The sequence below is a fragment of the Chlorocebus sabaeus genome, chromosome 27 (assembly GCF_047675955.1).
Source record: "Chlorocebus sabaeus isolate Y175 chromosome 27, mChlSab1.0.hap1, whole genome shotgun sequence".
NCBI classification, from domain to species: domain Eukaryota; kingdom Metazoa; phylum Chordata; class Mammalia; order Primates; family Cercopithecidae; genus Chlorocebus; species Chlorocebus sabaeus.
The window spans coordinates 46,767,028-46,787,168 of record NC_132930.1 but is presented as its reverse complement, the minus strand read 5'-3'; the positions used below and the strand labels follow the sequence as shown (position 1 = coordinate 46,787,168).

Genomic DNA, 20,141 nt, shown 5'->3' with positions numbered 1-20,141 from the left:
ATTTTTAGTAGAGAGAGGGCTTCACCATGTTGGCGAGGCTGGTCTCAAGCTCCTGACCTCAGGTGATCTGCCTACCTTGGCCTCCCAAAGTGCTGGGATTACAGGCATGAGCCACCGTACCTGGCCCACATTTAACATTTAAAATGAGAATTACTTACATGTCTGCTAACATAGAGGTAATTTCATATAACTGTTCTACTTCACAATCACAACAAACCCACCAGCTTTTGCTCTGGCACATCTGGAGGGGTATCAGCCATCCTGACCTGGGCTGTCAGGAGCGATCATGCACCTGGGAACAGGCTAATAAGGAAATGCCCTCCCACCTTTCCTCTATTAGGAATTTGCTAAAACACCCACAGTTTTGGAGCATCTCGGTGGCAGGGCACTGGGTTTAGTGCCCAGACCACTTCAGAAAGACCTGGAAGGAGCCACTACGAGCCAAGCAGTGTCAGCTCATGAGACTCTTGCCACCAGAGGGCACATCACAGAGGCCAGCTTCACCACTAGCTTCTCCTCTGGAAGCATCCTGCAGGCACAGGACAATTCGGCATTGCTTACTAGAACCCGACCATTTTCTTCTTTTTTTTGAGACAGGGTCCTGCTCTGTCACCCAGGCTGGAGTGCAGTGGTGTGATCGCGGCTCACTGCAACCTCAGCCTCCCAGGCTCAAGTGATCCTCCCACCACAGCCTCTTGAGTAGCTGGGAACACAGGCACAAGCCACTGCACCAGGCTTATTTTTAATATTTTTGGCAGAGACGAGGTTTTGCAATGTTGCCCAGGCTGGTCTCAAATTCCAAGGCTCAAGTGACCCACCCACCTTGGCCTCCCAAACTGTTGGGATCACAGGCGTCAGCCACGCACCTGGCCTAGACAGTTTTTCTCCAGATACTAGACAAAACAACACTGTATATTCCATCTAAAATGTTACGTGGCCAAGCAGGAGGCCCAGGTGGGAACATGGAAGCCTTCTCACAGATGCTTACTCACCTCCCCAGCCCTGCCTCTCTGGTCCGCCACAAGAGGCTGACCGTATGCTACAAGGGAGGTGAAGGCACCACTACAGAGAGATGCGTCTGGCCCATCTGGGGCCGGCCCACAGAACCATAGTGACAAACTAACATGACCACTCGCTCTAAGACCTGGATCAGCAGACACGGGGTATGTCCACGCACTCCCAAGGGCATCCTTGGTCCCCACTCCACAAATGCACCTCCTGGGCGGGAGACGAACACACACAGCTATGGCCAGGTCATAAAGGTTATCCGAGAACCTGAGGAAACCCACGCACTTGCCCACCTGCGAACGTGTAGGGCAGCTCGTCTCCGGCAGCTTCTCCAGCTCTTTCCTTGCCGCTCGTCGGCCCTCTCCCAGGAGTCTGCCGCTGCTCTTTTGCTGGCTTCTCGTTTTCTTCCTCGCTCTCTACGTTGGATTCCAGGTCCGAGTGGCTATCTGGACTATCATTCTCCTCTGTGTCCTCCCTGCCTGAACTGTCACCTTCTTCCTCGTTGCTCTCAGGGTCACTGTCTTCCTTGCTTTGCTCTTCCTGGCCATCTTCCTCGACATTCATCTTTCCATCCTACCAAGAGCGTGGAAACCACAGGGCATCAGGACAGGCTGAGACAACCACTGGACCATCTCGCAGCCACATCAAGAGGCAGCACACATCAGTGCTTCCTATGTGGTTGCAAGGAACACAAACCTGTATGCTCCATTTGCCCACTGGCATTAGGCCTCCTGCCCACCACCTGCTGCTAGGCTATTTGAGCCATAGGAGCTACAAGTTCCCAGCGAACCCTGCTGCAGGATGCTGGGCCAGGTTCAGGTTCTGCCAGGGAGCAGCATGGGATCAGGATTTGGAAGGTGTTCAGTGGCCGTGGGCTTGAGCACTGGGAGTGTCTCTACAGCACCCACCACTGGTTTGGGAGGGCTGCACCTTCTGCTCCTGCAGGTAACCTAGTGTTTTTATCAGTATCCATTTTCCGGTGTGGACCTCTTCTGCTTGAAACCTGTCCTGCCTATTTTGCTTCCCTGGACCCTGATTGATACACTCTTAAAACGAGAAAAGGGTATCAATTTATAAAGTTCGTGAATTAAAAACTACACCAGTCACAGAAACTCAATGACATCACTCAGAGAAAATTCACAACTCTAGCCTTGAGTTAGCTCCCTCGATAGTATGCTGAGGTCATGTAGACAGAATCATGCCGTTATTAACAGAAGTAGTTGATGTTAACCAAGTAATCGGTTTTATCTGTGTTCCTTTGACAGAGAGAGAGAGAGAGAGAGAGAGAGAGAGAGAGAGAGACAGAGAGAGACAGAGCATGAGCAAGCCAATGCACACACTATTATTAAAGCCTCCTGTCTAAAGTTTTGATACTTGATATACCATAAACACCCAGATAAAGAACTTTAGAGAAACTGGTTAAAAAGATTTAAAATTCCCAACTGTAATAAATTCCTAAAATGAATACCAAAAAATGTTTTTAAATTAGGAAAAAAAGAGAGAAAATGAAGGCAAATATCTTACTTTGTAGGAAAGCAAACGCCTGTCATCTTTATCTAGCACGAAGCCATCATTCAGATCATCTGCTGATACATGTTTTGGTTTCTTCACATTTTCATCCTCATCCTTTCCAAGCATTCTTCGAAGCCTCTCAGCCTGAGCAGGAAGAAATGAGATGTCTTAGGGCACACTCCTCCAACACTTGGTGAGGAGGCGTGCAGTCCTGCCCTGGGCAGCGGGCTGGGCCTACGGTCCTCCCAGCTGTGAGGCTGGTGCATCCAGCTTGCTTTCTGCCTGCAGTTTTCAATCAGGCATGCAAATACTTGCTAAGCAGTACCTTCCTCATTTAACAAAATCAGCGGTTCAAACTTTGTGGCCAACACTCTCCAGTCACCAGGCAAGCCTATTATTCTGAGGTCTTCATAGCAAAATTCTGCTGGTCAGCCCCGACTGGAACTCATCACCCCCTGCACCGAGAGAAGAGGAGCCAGGACGCCAAGAACAAGCAGCTCCAGGGCCTCCACTATTTGACCACATACTGGACATGGGAAGAAGCTAGTGATGTGGTTACGTGAAAACAGCCAGCTGAGCCAGGTGTGATGGCAGCTCATGCCTGTAACCCCAGCACTGTGGGAGGCCGCGGTGGGAGGATCAGCTGAGCCCAGGAGTTTGAGAACAGCCGAGGCAACATAAGGAGATGCTCATCTATACAAACCATTTTTAAAAATCAGCTGGGGCCAGGCGCAGTGGCTCACACCTGTAATCCTAGCACTTTGGGAAGCTGAAGTAAGTGGATCACCTGAGGTCAGGAGTTCAAGACCACCTGGCCAACACGGCAAAATCCTGTCTCTACTAAAGATACAAAAATTAGCCGGGCATGGTGTCGGGCGCCTGTAATCCCAGGTACTCAGGAGGCTGAGGCAGAAGAATCACTTGAACCCAGGAGGTGGAGTTTGCAGTGAGCCAAGATTGTGCCACTGTACTCTAGCTGGGCGACAGAGTGAGACTCTATCTCAAAAAAAAAAAAAAAAAAAAATTAGCTGGGCATAGTGGTGTGAGTCTGTGGTCACCTGCAAGGCAGAGGCAGAAGGACTGCCTGAGCCTGGGAGGTTGAGGCTGCAGTGAGCTGTGATCGTGCCACTACACTCCAGTCACGGCAACAGAGACCTTGTTTAAAAAAAAAAAACAAATGTGGTTGGGTACAGTGGCTCACGCCTGTAATCCCAGAACTTTGGGAGGCCAAGGTGGGTGGATCACCTGAGGTCTGGAGTTCAAGACCAGCCTGGCCAACATGGTGAAACCCTGTCTCTACTAAAAATACAAAAATTAGCCGGGTGTGGTGGCAGGTGCCTGTAATCCCAGCTACTTGGGAGGCTGAGGCAGGAGAATTGCTTGAACCTGGGAGGCAGAAGTTGCAGCGAGCCGAGATCGTGCCACTGTACTCCAGCCCGGGTGACAAGAGCAAGACTCTGCCTTGGAAAACAAAACAAACAACAACAAAAAACAAACGAAAAAACTCAGCCAGCTGTAGAAGTGTCTTTACTTCGTTTTTGTTTTAACGCAATGAATTTTTTAAAACTGCATTTAAAAAAAAAAGCTTACAAGATAATATACTCATTACATTGTTAGTAGATGTTTTGGGATAGAGTAATTATTAAGGAATGTCCATTTTTGGCTGGGCACAGTGGCTCATGCCTGTAATCTCAGCACTTTGGGAGGCCAAGATGGGTGGATTGCTTGAGGTCAGGAGTTTGAGACCAGCCTGGCCAACATAGTGAAATCCCATCTCTACTAAAAATACAAAAATTAGCTGGGCGTGGTGGGGGCAGCTGTAACGCCAGGTACTCAGGAGGCTGAGGTAGGTCAATTGCTTGAACCTGGGAGGCGGAGGTTGTAGTGAGCCAAGATCACACTACGACACTCCAGCCTCGGCAACAGAGTGAAACTCTGTCTCAAAAAAAATAAATAAAAAGTCCACTTTTAATTTGCTGTATTTGGGTATTATTTGCATTTTATTTTGTTTTTGCTTTTATAATCAGAAATAAAAAGTTATTCATGTCGGGTGCGGTGGCTCACGCCTGTAATCCCAGCACTTTGGGAGGCCAAGGCGGGCAGATTACGAGTTCAGAAGATTGAGACTATCCTGGCTAACATGGTGAAACCCCATCTCTACTAAAAATACAAAAAAATTAGCCAGGTGTGGTGGCACGTGCCTGTGGTCCCAGCTACTCAGGAGGCTGAGGCAGGAGAATGGTGTGAACCCGGGAGGCGGAGCTTGCAGTGAGCCGAGATTGCGCCACTGCACTCCAGCTTGGGGGACAGAGTGAAACTCCGTCTCAACAAAAAAGAAAAAAAAAGGTAATCATGAATAAATATAAACTTTAAATGGACTAAAATATTCCACTGATCAAACAGAGTATTCTCTTCAGCCCATCGTGCAAAATGGAGCAGAAGGGGCTGTGGATGGACAGCAGCACAGCCCTGCTCCTGAGGTGCTGCCACCCTACCTCCAGCTTCTTGAGGCGCTCCTGCTCTTCCTTTGCCAATTCTGCCTCCGTCTTCATCCGGTTAGAGGGCTGCGCCTTCATTTCAAAGCCAAGTTCACGAACCATCATGTCATATGCATCGGGCTAAGGCAGAAAGAAGAAATTTTTCATTTAAAAAATATATTTATTTCTTATTTTACAAAAAGAAAATATCTAGCTTCCTGGCACATTCTAGTAATGGCTGGATAATGTTATTGAAGTAGTTAAGCCACATCTACATCTTTTCTTCGAGAGAGAAAACTGTTCTCATCAGCCTTCAAGATTGCAAAATCAGTGGATATTTGGTCACAAAGAATTTGTTTACCCCTAGAAAAATTCTTCTCTTAACAAAAACAGGCTGGGCACAGTGGCTCATGCCTGTAATCTCAGCACTTTGGGAGGCTGAGGCAAGAGAATCGCTTGAACCCGGGAGGTGGAGGTTGCAGTGAGCCAAGATTGCACCACTACACTCCAGCCTGGGTGACACAGCGAGACTCAGTCTCAAACAACAATAAAAACACTACTTATCCAGGCATTATGCCCTGAACATGGCAAATTAAGTAAAGTAACAGTAATAGCAAGGGTGACTCACAAAGATGTACAGATGACCACATGACACTAATCTGGCAAAATCTAGATTTCTCTGAGAACCCAGTTTCTTAAACAAATGCATTTTCCAACAGTTTAGACTAAAGAGAATGCAGTAGGAAACAAGCACTGTTTATAGAGGAAAAAGTAAGTAAATGTATATTAAGTGTATGTATTATGTATCAACAGACAAATGCGCCACAGGGAAGTTCAGACACCTGTTCTGATGTGTCCACCCTGAAGTACTTCTTCCATCCAGAAACACCCCTTTCTTCAGTTGAATTCACTTGGAATACAGACTCAAGTAACTGAATCTACTTCCACCCCAAGATTACACACAGCAGCTAATTCAGTATCAATGTTCAACAGAGACTTGTCCTGAAGGAAACAGACTTTCTCTGGACAGTCAGCCAGGTTCAGTAAGTGAAAAGTTTCTTTCAGTCACTTGGCTCCCACCTTGGGTTTCTCCTTTTTATCTCTGTTCTCTGACTTGGGAGTTTTGTGGGACAGGAGAGTCTGAATTTCTTTCCAGTCTTGGTCTAGCTTCTCTGTGAGCTCGAGGGCATCTTCTCGTTGAGCTTGTCTCTCCCTCTGGGGAAAAAATAACAGACACACACCACATATCATTACCATTGGACTTCAACCCAGAGGCCCAATGTCAGCGCCAAGGACACGCACGGTGACCACTCAGTCGGCACCAAACGTTTCAACAGAGAAAAGAGGCCAGGAGAAATTAGTGTTTTAAATGCCAAGCTACAAAATCTCCTCAGACGGCAATCATTTCCCGCCATAAACCATTAACTTAGATACTCTGAGCAGTTCACGGCAAATGAAAAAAAAAGTGATTTTTTGGGTACATGCCAGATATTAAAACCAGCAACAACAAAAAACCCATCCGTGCCAGGTGCGGTGGCTCACCCTGTGCTTTCCAACTAGGCCAAGGTGGGAGAACTGCTTGAGGCCAGGAGTTTGAGACCAGCCTGGTCGACACAGCATGATCCCCATCTCCACAAAACATAAAACAATAATTAGCTGGACATGGTGGTGCCCCCTAGCTGCTAGGGGAGCTGAGGTGGGAGGATCACTTGATCCTTGAGCCCAGGAGTTAGAGGCCACAGTGAGCTTTGATCGTGACACTGTACTCCAGCCCGGGCAACAGAGACCACATCTCAAAATAAAACAAAACTTAAACCAAAAAAAGGCAAAAGAACCAAAACCTGTCAGAGGTATATGCTTTATGTGATTTTTAAAATTCCTATTCAAAATAAATGCTTTTATTAAACTCATATAAAATATTAAACACAGCCTAAAAATGTACAGGGAAAAAAAGCTCAAACACATCTTGGTGAGCCTGTCTTACCATGGAGAAGATGGTCAAGAACACTGGCTAACCCACCTTCTCTTGTTTAGACTTGGCAATGAGCTCTTCAATCAGCTCCTTCCGGGACTTGGCTTTCCCCTGCTCCTCGCCTTCCTGCTGAGTCTTCTTGTGCAGGAGCCCGCCGCCGCCTCCGAAGTGGGCAGCAGTCAGCTCAGCTGGGGCGAAAGGCAGAAACCCCAGTGAAGCCCAGCCCTGGCGTGGAGTGAAAGGCAGAAAACCCCAGTGAAGCCCAGCCCCAGGGGGGAGCGAAAGGCAGAAACCCCAGTGAAGCACAGCCCTGGCGTGGGAAGCGTTTCCTTAGCACTCTGCCAGCGCTTCCCCCACAGTGCTCTGGAAAATTCCATATTTGAGAAAAAAATGCTCACACGCAACAGCCTGGCCTGAGACCACAGGCACAATGGCACTTGAGACATACCCAAGGTAAGCCACTCTGAGAAAACCCAGACCCATTACACTCCCAACTGGCTATAACCCAAGTGGCTGGAAACACCGAGCACCTATTTTTGATGGTGCTGGTTCTAGTGAAGACTGGCAAGCCCAGAGCAAGCTGGCTCCAGGGTCTTGGTGGGGGTGTCGCCTAGGATCAGTGGCACAGTCTGTGTCCCTCCCAGCTCCCTGGGCAGGGCCTAGAGACTCCAAAGCCCGAGCTAAGGGAGGAGCAGGAATCATCTACCAGGGCCACCAATCTTCAGGCTGCCCTACTCACTAGGGCAGAAGAGAAATTAAACATTGTAGGAAACATCACATTTGGAATAAAATAAACCTTTAAAAATCCAATTTCTCAAATGAAAAAGAGGCTCAGATGGGAAATGATATATCCAAAGGCCCACATCATAACCGAAACAAATGTTAAGATGGTTTCTCCAGCTTGGGCCTCCAGCATGCCAGCAACTCCCTGACCAGCAGGGCCCTAGCCTGGTGCCTGCCTGGGCTCCCCACCTCCACTCCCTTCTCAACCCCCTCTCTCCTTTCTCTTCATCCCTCTCTGACTCTCCCCTGCGTCTCCTCTGAAACGCAGTCTTGCCTGAGTGATGGGTCAGTTCTCAGTCTTCCTCTCTCTACCAGCAGTGCTCAACACATTCACCACTCATTCTAGAAAAGCTTTCTCTTTTTGGCTTCTAGTCCAACCCTGCCGCCAGGGCCTCACTGTCTCCTCTTCTCCAACTCTTCAGGTCGCAGTTCCTGCTGTCTGTCCTCTAACTACTCGTATTCCCTTGGCAGCCTCAGTCAGTCTCTGTGCTGACAGCATCCAGTGCCCGTCTCCAGCCTGCATTCTCCCTGAACTCGACTGCACCTCCAGCACTGCACCGTGGATGGCTAGCGGGCATTTCAAACTCCCCCAAACCCATCTATCCCAGTCTTCTCATCACAACAAATGGCAATTCTATCTTCCCAGGTGCTTAGGCCACACACCCCTGGAGTCGTCCTTGATGCCTGTCTCCCACACCTGTATCCAGTTTGCTGGGAAATTCCACTGGCTTTGTCTTGTCACACTATGCGATTCCTTGGCTCCAACACCCAGACTCCTTTTCTCAAGTAAAAGCCAAAATCTTGGTCAGGCATGGTAGCGCACACCTGTAGTCCCAGCTACTCTGGAGGCTGAGATGGTAGGATTGCTTGAGCCCAGGAAGCCAAGGCTGCAGTGAGCCGTGGTCATGCTACCACACTCCAGTGAGGCTGAACAAGACGCCTCAATGGCATGTGCTGCTGTTTCCTGCTTTTTCCTCCACAGCACTTCCACCTTTGATCAGACAGCATAATTTGGTGACATATTTGTTTAATGTTTGGGTCTCCCCATAAAATGTGAGCTGAAGGAGGGCATGGCTTTCTGTTTTGACACTGCCATTTCTCTGGAACCGAGAACAGTGCCTGGCACATAAACCAGTATTGGTAAGTGAATGAATGAATGATTCCTGATTTCCAGAAACTAATGATTTCCTTCCTGGAAAACTAAGCATATCAGAAAACACTATTTAGTACCCTAGTAATCCAAGGTCGATCACGCTATTTTCTTTTTTTTTTTTTTAAACTTTTATTTTAGGTTTGGGGGTACATATGAAGGTTTGTTACACAGGTAAACTCGTGTCATGGGGGTTTGTTGTACAGATCATTTCATCACCCAGGTACTAAGTCCAACGGTGATCTTCTCTGCTCCTTTCCCTCCCTCTCTAGATCCCCATGCCTGCTGTTTCCTTCTTTGTGTTCAAGAGTTCTCATCATTTAGCCCCCACTTACAAGTGAGAAAGTGTGGTATTTGGTTTTCTGTTCCTGAGTTAGTTTGCTAAGGATGATGGATGGCCTCCAGTTACATCCACATTCCCACAAAAGACATGATCTCATTCTTTTTTATGGCTGCATACATGTACCATCATAATAGTTTCTTAAAAGATTTGCAAAATGCCAACTAATAAGCTTGTATTAATTATATAAAAGATTCAGAAAAGGATTATTAAAAAAAAAAGGAAATCCTCCCTTAATGAGTTTGTATTAGGATTTGGTTAGAAAGATTTTTTATGTATCTATTTATTTTGAAGTCCAAACAGTATATTTACAGTAGGTGAAATGTCTGTATTCAGTGTAAAACAGCACACAGCAGCTACAATTTAGGAGTCAGGCTACCTGGGAATTGAAGCCCCGCCCCCTCTGGTTACGAAGCCTGAGCAAGTACCACCAACTCTGGTCCTTAGTCTCAGCTTCCGCAGCGGTAAAGTGCTCACAGGATGGTTTTTAAGATGAAATTCTCCTAATCTAAGAGAACAGACCCTGTGACAGTTGAACAAAACAGAATTTGTCTCCTCATGACAAATTCAGTGTATTTATTTTCACATGTAAGAGGCTTTTCTTTTACAAAAATTACCTGGGTTTTGGTGAGCTCATAATCAAAATCAAAGGATAGGAAATCAGGAATGAATAGCTGAATTCCCAGGACCTGTTACTCGGAGAAACTCAGTCCCACTTCTGCTCTAGTCAGCGGTGCACCACAGCGCCTCCCCAACCACGGGCGCACCACAGCGCCGCGCCTCCCCAACCAGGGGCGCACCACAGCGCCTCCCCTAGTCACGGGCGCACCACAGCGCCGCGCCTCCCCAACCAGGGGCGCACCACAGCGCCGCGCCTCCCCAACCAGGGGCGCACCACAGCGCCTCCCCTAGTCACGGGCGCACCACAGCGCCGCGCCTCCCCAACCAGGGGCGCACCACAGCGCCTCCCCTAGTCACGGGCGCACCACAGCGCCTCCCCTAGTCACGGGCGCACCACAGCGCCTCCCCTAGTCAGGGGCGCACCACAGCGCCTCCCCTAGTCACGGGCGCATCCCCTAGTCAGCTGCGCACCACAGCGCCTCCCCTAGTCACGGGAGCACCACAGCGCCTCCCCTAGTCAGCTGCGCACCACAGCGCCTACCCTAGTCACCGGCGCATCCCCTGGTCAGCTGCGCACCACAGCGCCTCCCCTAGTCACGGGAGCACCACAGCGCCTCCCCTAGTCAGCTGCGCACCACAGCGCCTCCCCTAGTCAGCTGCGCACCACAGCGCCTCCCCTAGTCAGCTGCGCACCACAGCGCCTCCCCTAGTCACGGGAGCACCACGGCGCCTCCCCTAGTCAGCTGCGCACCACAGCGCCTCCCCTAGTCACGGGAGCACCACAGCGCCTCCCCTAGTCAGCTGCGCACCACAGCGCCTCCCCTAGTCACGGGAGCACCACGGCGCCTCCCCTAGTCAGCTGCGCACCACAGCGCCTCCCCTAGTCACGGGAGCACCACGGCGCCTCCTCTAGCCCACGGCGCACCACGGCGCCTCCCCTAGTCACGGGCACACCACGGCGCCTCCCCTAGTCACAGGCACACCACGGCACCTCCTCTAGCCCACGGGGCACCAGGGCGCCTCCTCTAGCCCACGGCGCACCACGGCGCCTCCTCTAGTCCCCGGCGCCTCTTCTAGTCCCCGGTGCACCACGTTGCCTCCTCAAGTCATGGGCACACCACAGCGCCTCCTGGCAATAAGGGGAATGCCACTCGCCCAGCTCACACCAAGGCAGTTACCTCCACTCTCAGGGAATTAGGATCTCCCCAGGGAACGCGTTTTACAGCTAAGGGTCCACAAGAAGTCTTGAACAATGAAAAGAGCAAAGAGAAAGGCACGGAGGTTAAAATAACTGGCCATTCTCTTCACGCCTGTGAAGCCAAGCAGTGGCAGGGTCTCCTCCTGGTGTGCCGCAGATGGCAGGTTCTGCACCACATGCTTGCCGCCCTAACTCCTAAGCCTTCTGCCCCTTGGATTAGCCAAACATCAGAAGGCAGCCCCAGGCTTTAACGCCTTAACTTTCACACACTAACAAGACACAGCTTTGAGAGTCAGTTTTAGATTTGTACACCTTTGTTCTGAAGACACCGAAAATGGAACCTACTCTAACTTACAAGAAATGTCAAGTAATTGATGTCATGACTGCAACCTTATACACAGGGTTCAAGACAGTCCTGAACTGAATCTTAGACTCTGTTAACATTATTTAAGGCCAAATTTAAGGCCAAAATTTATGTTTCATGTTGTTATCCTCAGATACGAGGCTCAATATGATTTTCCTCAAACTGTATAATTCCACATAATTCCACAGTAGGTACAGGCTAAAGGAACTCCATCAACACCACTGTACAAATATTAGGCTGGGATTGATAAAGTAGGGTGAGCAAAGTAGTGCATTCAGTGAGCCACCTGAAGTCAGTGACGTGGGTTCTCCCCACAGCTTTTTTTTTCTTTAAAAAAAAAAAAAACATAAAAACCGTCACCTGCGAAACTTGCGGAGAGGTTAATGATCAGTAAAACTTTCATGCAATAACTTTCTCTAGTCTCTAAGAGCAGAAGGTCCAACGAGGAACAGACTCTCCCTGGCTCCATGCCCACAGGCCCGTGCAAGGCACCCCAGCCTCACCAGACAACGCTCCTCGATCCTCAGCATCGCTGTCACTGTCCACAATGTCATTATGCTTCTCGATGTCTGCCAAAGACTGTCCATAATGAGTCAATTCTTCATCTTCATTTAGATTGTAGATGCTTTTTTTCTCATGATGTCGCTGACAGAAGAGAAAAAAAAGGTTTCCTAAAATTACCACTTCCATTTCACAGCAAAAAAAAAAAAAAAAAAGAGAGAGAGAAAGATATATTTCCATTATATTTGAAATATGACAATGAATCCTAAGCAGGCTTAAAGAGTATTCTGGGTCAACTAAGCAATGATTCATGATTTAGACAGAAACGGAACTCATGGAGGGGAATTCTTTTTTTTTTTTTTGAGACGGAGTCTCGCTCTGTCACCTAGGCTGGAGTGCAGTGGTGTGAATTGGGCTCACTGCAACCTCTGACTCCCTGGTTCAAGCAATTCTCCTGCCTCAGCCTCCTGAGTAGCTGCGATTATAGGCATGTGCCACCATGCCTGGCTAATTTTTGTATTTTTAGTAGAGACGGGGTTTCATCATGTTGGCCAGGATGGTCTTGATCTCCTGACCTCGTGATCCACCTGCCTCAGCCTCCCAAAGTGCTGGGATTACAGGCGCGAACCACCATGCCCGGCCTCATGGAGGGCAATTCTTAAATAAGCCCAGGGCCCAGTTTCCACTCTAACAATGCTGCTCAGGCCACTTGCTCTCCACCCAATGGAGCTGAAGGCAGCAGCTCAGCTGAGAACTCCTGTGCACACTGCTGCCATGTAGTGGAGTTAAGGGATTTATCCATTCAGCTAACATGTGCAGAAGAAGCTGCTTCTCCTTTGGCCTTGCCAGATAAGGCACAGGAATCAAGGGCTATCCCCTGGACCTTCCAAGTGCCCAGGAACAGGCAGAACGTGTAGAATCAGCCTTCTCCTTGGGCTTGACTTCCCTGTGCAATGTACAGCAAAAACCCTCCTCCAGTTTCTTTCCATACCTGCTGTTCCAGAGCAAACCTCTTCATCATCTTCTCCTCGGGGCTCATGCTGCTGTTGTATTCTCCGAAGCGTTTATCTCTGAATACATTGGACTTATCCCTTTCTTTGTACTCCTTTAGTAGAGTCTGTGTACGCTGGAAAACAGGTCAGAAAACAATCTCACAAAAAACTCTTGTGATTTCCACTACAGGGGACATCAGAACAGTGCATAATTTAAAGTTCAGGGCTATGCAGTGATGTCAAAGTTCACACACAAGCTGCTTTCATCCATGATAGGCTTTCTCTACTAGTGACAGAATTCTGAGAAGAGCAAACAACTCTCAGTGATAACGGGGTGATCACTTTCTTTTCCTCTTTAGAGTCTATCGGTGCCAAAAGGAAGGGTAAACAAAAGCACACTAGCCAAGCTCAAGGCATGAACAGCTCCCTCAGCCATAACAGCCGCCTTAAGGTTTAAGGATGTGTGCATTTTACGCCAGAATCATCTGGAAAAGTGGAAATGGGTTTAGACTCTTTCCATCATGGAGGAGGGTACTATTTCCCATCAGAGGTACTCCTAAGAAATGTACAGTTGTGGGTTCACACTAGACACAAGGCCATAAACAAGTTAGCGAGGTCATAGTTTAGGGGCTTCACCTTTGGAAAACCAAGAGGAGCAATATTTTAAATACAGAGAGCAAGTATCAAATAATTCGGTTATTTTCCCAGCAGCAACAAAAAAAGACCAAGTTTAATAGTATTCAAAGTTGGCTGTCTGGAGGTTGAATTCCCTAAAGCAGAGAGAGGACAGAGGTGAGTGAGGAATGAGTGGCCTCTGCAACCCGAGATGGCCACACTGCAAACTCTTTTCTGCTGCAGAACTTCTGTTTGCTAAGGAACTGCCATTACAGTGGTGTTTGCACAGCAATTCCGAAAGGAAATGGCACGAAGGCAAAATCTTGACGCAATGGAAGGCCCTTGGAATGATCCAATTCAGTGGTTTTACAAACCCACCACAAATTGGTGCCTCGGCAGACACTCGAAACCTCTGATCTAACCCCAGACTTAAGTGTTCCTTTTCTTCTTCAGGGATTCCTCTAATTTGTGAAGTCACTTTGAAAGAATGTGAGCGTGGGGCAGGAGGGAGGGAGCATGTGGTGACCTGGTCACTGGACTCTGGTTCCAAGTTCTGTTTCAGGAGGGGACAGGCCAGATTTTGCTCCAGACATAGGTCACTTCCCCAGGGTCGGAAATGAACTTAAAGGCTAAGAAACCCACATTTAAGGTCAAAACCAGGAGCTGGAAGAGGAGGAAAGGAGAGTGGAAGGGGTTAAGAAGCAGCTGGGCAAGAGCAGAAGATGCTCCAGCAGGGACAGAAGCACACCGTGGCCCTCCTTCCCATTTACAGCACATTCCATCTGGAGAGGTCAACCGCAGTATTCATCATGTGGACAGGAGAAAAGGATGTAAAAAAAACCATTTCTCTTATCCCACTTTGAAATGTGAAAGTGCTATTATTACATTTAAAATGCATGAAAAACCCCTCTGCTGCCTGAAGAGTAGGAAACCATCCATTAGTTCAATAAATACTTCCAAAGGCAATTTTCGTCATTTTCTTCAAGAATGTTTCTTTCAACTGAGACATGCTGAATGATTAATCCCTAGTAACTTCCTACCGTGGCAGTGCTAAACAATGTTTGTTAGAAACACCTTTGGGGCCAGGCGTGGTGGCTCACATCCGTAATCCCAGCACTCTGGGAGGCTGAGGCAGGCGCATCACGAGGTCAGGAGATCGAGACCATCCTGGCTAACACGGTGAAACCCCGTCTCTACTAAAAATACAAAAAAATTAGCTGGGCGTGGTGGCGGGCGCCTGTAGTCCCAGCTACTCGGGAGGCTGAGGCAGGAGAATGGCGTGAACCCGTGAAGCGGAGCTTGCAGTGAACTGAGACTGCGCCACTGCACTCCAGCCTGGGCGACACAGTGAGACTTCGTCTCAAAAAAAAAAAAAACAAACAAAAAAACCCCTTGGGTACAATTTCCCGAACCAGAGTCTAAAGACAGTGAGTGTCTTCAGACCGACCAGAGGGCTCCATCGCCGTCGCTCCATTTTCTCCACTTCTGTTAGGAGTCATTCCAGAGCGAGATCCTGCTGGGTGCTGATAGTGAACCATACACAGTACTGATCAGGTTAAGCTCTCTGAACCTTCACCATTCTTTTTTTTTTTTTTTTTTTTTTTAAGAGAAGTCTCACTCTTGTTCCCCAGGTTCGAGCGCAATGGCTTTATCTCGGCTCACTGCAACCTCCACCTCCCGGGTTCAAACGATTCTCCTGCCTCTGCCTCCCAAGTAGCTGGGACTAAGGCGCCTGCCACCACACCAGGGTAATTTTTGTACTTTTTAGTAGAGACGGGGTTTCACCATGTTGGCCAGGCTGGTCTTGAACTCCTGACCTCAGATGATCCACCCGCCTCGGCCTTCCAAAGTGCTGGGATTACAGACATGAGCCACCACACCTGGTCACCTTCACCATTCTTTATCTGCAGAGTAAAAATTTAAAACAGGTTGGGCGTGGTGGCTCACACCTGGAATCCCAGCACTTTGGGAGGCTGAGGCAGGTGGATCACGAGGTCAGGAGATCGAGACCATCCTGGCTAACACGGTGAAACCCCGTCTCTACTAAAAATACAAAAAAATTAGCTGGGCGTGGTGGCGGGTGCCTGTAGTCGCAGCTACTCGGGAGGCTGAGGCAGGAGAATGGTGTGAACCCGGGAAGCAGAGCTTGCAGTGAGCTGAGACTGCGCCACTGCACTCCAGCCTGGGTGACAGAGCGAGACTCTGTCTCAAAAAAAAAAAAAAAAAAGTAAAATATCTCACTATTTAAATCACAAGGTCTAGCTGGCAATCATATGGGAGCACATTACATGTGCTGGCCTGTACTGCTTGATGAAGTCTGTATGGACAGAGGCTGCTTACATGCTACACTGATATATACATATTTTTTGTAGATGGAGTCTCGCTCTGTCATCCAGGCTTGAGTGCAGTGGCGCAATCTCGGCTCACTGCAACCTCTGCCTCCTGGGTTGAAGCAATTCTCCTGCCTCAGCCTCCCAAGTAGCTGTGATTACAGGGGCATGCCGCCACTCCCGGCTAATTTTTTTGTATTTTTAGTAGAGACAGGGTTTCACGGTGTTGACCAGGCTGGTTTCAAACTCCTGAGCTTAGACAATCCACCTGCCTTGGCCTCCCAAAGTGCTAGGATTACAGGCGCGAGCCACTGAACCCAGCCTACACTAAGAAGACTTCTGAGGCCTGTTCCTGCAGAAGGAGGGAGTGTCACTGGCTTCTAGCAGGAAAGAGGTAGATGGGGCAGGCATCAGCCATCTGGCCTCTAAAAACATTAGTTCTCATTATCTGGAATATGATTCTATGGGTAAATCTTAGTGAAGAAGAGCCCTTAGGCTATAAATAGGTAATATGAGTTATTCTACATTATTCTGATTCTCTTTCTTTCTTAAACTATATAGATGTTGTGACATCATACAGAATTTATGGCATAAAATAGGGATAATAACAGTATTTCCCCCTCATAAGGGTGAGGATTAAATGTAAACCGCTTGGCACAAGGCCTGACCAACTGTAAGGGACCAGTAACTACATTAATAACATAGTTACTGATTAACAACTACATTCATATAACTTATTTTATAAATTATTTCAGAAATAAGGAAACTGAGGCACAGCTATAAAGCAATGTCCTGAGACTGGCACCTGGGGGCTGCCCTCTTCCTGCCAGACTTGAGTGCCTCAGAGTGCTACAACCCACCAGAGGGGAGAAGCCAACTGAGACAGCCCACTTACTTCTAAGGGACCAGCCCACACCAAAAGAGCCAGGCCTCCTACGCCGGCCTCACATGCCCCCACAGGTGTTATCAAGCTCAGAGTCAACTGGACGACCTGCTGTCCCTCAGACAGCTGCAAGTGCCTCACCACACCGGGACAATGTGCCTTTGCATCTGTGTCCTCTGCCCACCCTGGGACCATGAACAGCTCACTCCCTTTGCGAAACTTGACTGTAACTCCCTGTAGGAAGAATTTTCGGACTTTCCTGCTACACTTTCTCCTGACTGTGATCTCCTAAGGCACTCAGGTTCCACTTTTGATTTCTTCAAATATTTGTTTCTACCATGGGCCAAGCATTGGAGGTCCAAAAAGGAGCAGCAATTCTCGTCGCCGTCCCAGGCCTTCAGCACAGAGCAGGGAGGTGGATCTGCTCAATACCAGAAGTTTGAGCAACCTGTCCTATTTGGGCTACGTAGCTTGGGTGGTGAACCTGAGCCCGCCCTTTAGAGACTTTGGGAGGTAAGGCAGACCTTTTGGACAAACTGAGTTGCAAGAGGTGAAGCAAGGAAAACAGTTGGACTGTGCGGGGCTCGAACAACAAGCCAAGAAGGCTAAGAATAACAGTATTTAGAGAACACTTGCTATGTGCTCTATGTGCTATCTTACTTAATTCTCATAAACCATCACAAGGGGTAGGATGTATATTATCTCTACTTTAGAAATGAGAAAACTGAGGCTTCAGTGGTGAAGACAAATGTGTCTATTCTAGGGACCACACTACCTTATTCTCCCACCCCTGCCCTGGGGTGTGTAATGAGGGACTCTTTCTTACAAGTCAGCTGTAAGCCTATCCTGCCTATTATACACGCTGTCGTCTTCGTGCAGTAAGGATATTTGATTTGATTTAAATACCATCCAGCTTGCACACTGTGATGGAATAGAGAGCAGGAGCTCATGAAGGCAGGGGCAAGTTTTATTTACCTTTACCTCCCAGAACCTAGAAGGGAGGTCAAACAGAAGCGCTCGGGGTAGCAGGAAGGCTCTATAGACATTGAAATGTGAATGCATGCCCAGCCCTTACCAGTTGTGTGACCTTAGGAAATTCACTTGTCCTATCTGTGCCTTAATTTTTTCACCAACCCACTAATGCATGTTCCTTAGTGAAAATTAAAAAAAAAAAAATTATATTAAAAAAACTAGGAAGCAATGAGTTTCCACAGAGTTACTTCCCAAGGAACAAGGTCACGCGCTTCAAGGGAGAGCCGATCAAACATCAAACGGAGCATCCCACACAGCCCCTACCCACTGTCCCTAAACCGCAGGAGCTCAAAGTAAACGCAGAAGGGTTAACAAGCAGCTGTCCAGGGCGCCGCCCGAAGTGACCGACTCCTCCTGACCCGGTTGGAAGAGTCACCGAAATAACACGAGTGCAGGGTCTTCAGGAGGGCGAGTTTCTAGGTCACTCCAGCTCAGAGAACAGCAGAGGCTTTCGGACTATAAACTCACGGCCTCCGCCGCTTAACGAGGAAACCGACGCACGGAGGACGCAGCCGGTCCGAGAGCAGCATGGGGCCCAGATCCTGCCGTCCGGCTCCCCCTGCGCCCCCCGCTTACCTTCCTGAGGGCCCGCGCGCGAGACACCCCGGGCAGCCCTACGTCGTGGCGCGTCTTCCGGCCCAGGATCTGGAACTTCTGCCTGTTGACTTTCACCTCGAATGGATTGGAGTTGGCCTTCGCCGGGCCCCCTCGCGCTCCCGCCGGCGCCCCGGAGGTCTTCCTTCGCGCCCCGACCTTCTTGGCCTTCCCCATGGCGCCCGCCCCGCTGCGCCCAAGGCGCCGAGACCCGAAGAAAGACGCCGCGCGCACTACCCCGAGACACGTGCCGGGCAGCGGAACCGCCTCCTGGCCTCATCTCGCGAGAACAGCGCATCACCTCCGAGCTCGCGAGAGGTAAACACGGCGGCCGCAGGCTTCCGCTGGGCTCACTCGCCGACAGGCTCAGCGACTACAACTCCCAGCAGGCCACGCGCCGCGGCTCGCCGTGTACTCTTGGCGCAGGGCCTTCTGGGAGCTGTAGTGCCCCGGGCGCGGCGGCGAGGGGCGCTGCCTCTTCAGCTAAGCCGTTAGCGCCCAGCCCGCCCGGGTGCCGGTCGCGGGTGGCGGCGGCAGTGGCACCCCTGCCAGTGAGCCCCTGTCCGAAGTGGGCCACGGCATTGACTCGGGGCTGCCCGGGGACCAGGCACTGAGGAGGGAGCTGCGCGCGCGAGGCGAGGGTGATGGGGCCGAGAAGAACCGGGGCGATAGCGCGGCAGCGGTGACAGCTGGGACCCGCCGCGGTCGGGCTGCCCCCTCCCGTCGCCCCGACCGCTCCCCTGCTGGTGAGGGCCGGCGAAGGCGGCGGCGGCGGCGCCCCTGGTGGCAGTGGTGGTGGCGGCGGCGCCCCTGGTGGCAGTGGTGGCGGCGGCGGCGGGGCAGCCCCCCGGGATCGTGTCCGGGGCTCGAGGGAGGAGTGGGTGGCGCCCGGAGAGCTATGCGCGGACCTGTTCCGCCTTCTCAGTCTCTTCCTCCTCAGTCTCATCGGTCTCGCAGAATCCGCCGCCGGCGACGGCGGCGGCGGCGGCGGCGGCGCCAGAACATGGAGCTCGAGAACATCATGGCCAACTCGCTGCTGCTGAAAGCGCGTCAAGGTGGGTGTGCGGCAGGCGCCCCCGACCCCTCCCGGAGAACCCTGGCCCCCCTGAAGGAACCTGACATCCCCGGAGAACCGCGATTTCCCTGGAGAGCCCCAACACCTCCCATTGGGGGAACCCAGATCTGCACGGAGCCAGAGCCGGGGTCTGTGCAGTGTGGTCAGGCTGCCGTGGCCAGGTCCCGATCTCGCATCTCCTGGCCCAAATGAGAGAAGTCTGCGCTTTGCTCTTCTTAGTGTTGCCCTGTGTCCTTGTGCTGTCCTCTCGGTGTGACCTCGGTGACAGTGTTGCTTCAGGATGGGGCAGGCAGTGTCCTGCTCGTGTTGGACAACCTGTCCCACCAAAAAAGAACGGCGTCTTTATGGTCTTAAGGGGGACAAAGAAGAGCAGCCTGGGAACTACTCTGGGTGAGAACCTTCAGATAGTGATTGTAAGGCAATGTTATTTTTAACATAACTGCTTGGTTTTGAGGTTTGATCTGAGGCTTTGTGGTGTGTCAAGTGTTGGCACGACATGGTGACAAATGAACAAGTTGGCAAAAATTCAGCCTTTTATCATTATTAAAGTGAGGCAGAAATTTAAAAATAGTAAGTACTGCATTCATTCACTCCAAGAAAAGTAAAAGCCAAGGTCCAGAATGTGGCAAGGCAGGGGTTAAAAAGAAAAACACAACAAGTTTTCTTTTGCTTAGCAAGCTCACTTCAAGGACAG

At 49.9% G+C, this 20,141-nt stretch overlaps 2 protein-coding genes across 15 annotated transcripts in view; one reads left to right on the top strand and one right to left on the bottom strand.

Moving 5' to 3' along the window:
• NOP14 (NOP14 nucleolar protein) overlaps nucleotides 1–18,637 on the bottom strand; it is a 28,826-nt gene extending 10,189 nt beyond the window's left edge. The window contains exons 1-8 of the mRNA XM_008018064.3: nucleotides 18,355–18,637; nucleotides 12,918–13,052; nucleotides 11,929–12,070; nucleotides 7,018–7,157; nucleotides 6,078–6,212; nucleotides 5,016–5,138; nucleotides 2,533–2,664; nucleotides 1,302–1,581 (exon numbers count right to left, since the gene is read on the bottom strand). Coding sequence (XP_008016255.3) covers nucleotides 1,302–1,581; nucleotides 2,533–2,664; nucleotides 5,016–5,138; nucleotides 6,078–6,212; nucleotides 7,018–7,157; nucleotides 11,929–12,070; nucleotides 12,918–13,052; nucleotides 18,355–18,549 — 1,282 coding nt within the window. The 5' untranslated portion in view covers nucleotides 18,550–18,637. The remainder of the gene's footprint in view (nucleotides 1–1,301; nucleotides 1,582–2,532; nucleotides 2,665–5,015; nucleotides 5,139–6,077; nucleotides 6,213–7,017; nucleotides 7,158–11,928; nucleotides 12,071–12,917; nucleotides 13,053–18,354) is intronic.
• Nucleotides 18,638–18,866: 229 nt separating this feature from the next.
• GRK4 (G protein-coupled receptor kinase 4) overlaps nucleotides 18,867–20,141 on the top strand; it is a 76,717-nt gene continuing 75,442 nt past the window's right edge. For 7 of the 14 annotated variants that reach the window (XM_037983159.2, XM_037983157.2, XM_008018047.3 and 4 more), the window contains exon 1: nucleotides 19,013–19,427. In XM_037983159.2, the coding sequence (XP_037839087.1) occupies nucleotides 19,271–19,427 (157 nt within the window). In that variant the 5' untranslated portion in view covers nucleotides 19,013–19,270. Of the gene's footprint in view, nucleotides 19,428–20,141 lie in introns of all 14 variants that reach the window. The other 7 variants (XM_037983172.2, XM_037983173.2, XM_037983179.2 and 4 more) reach the window with 6 other exon arrangements.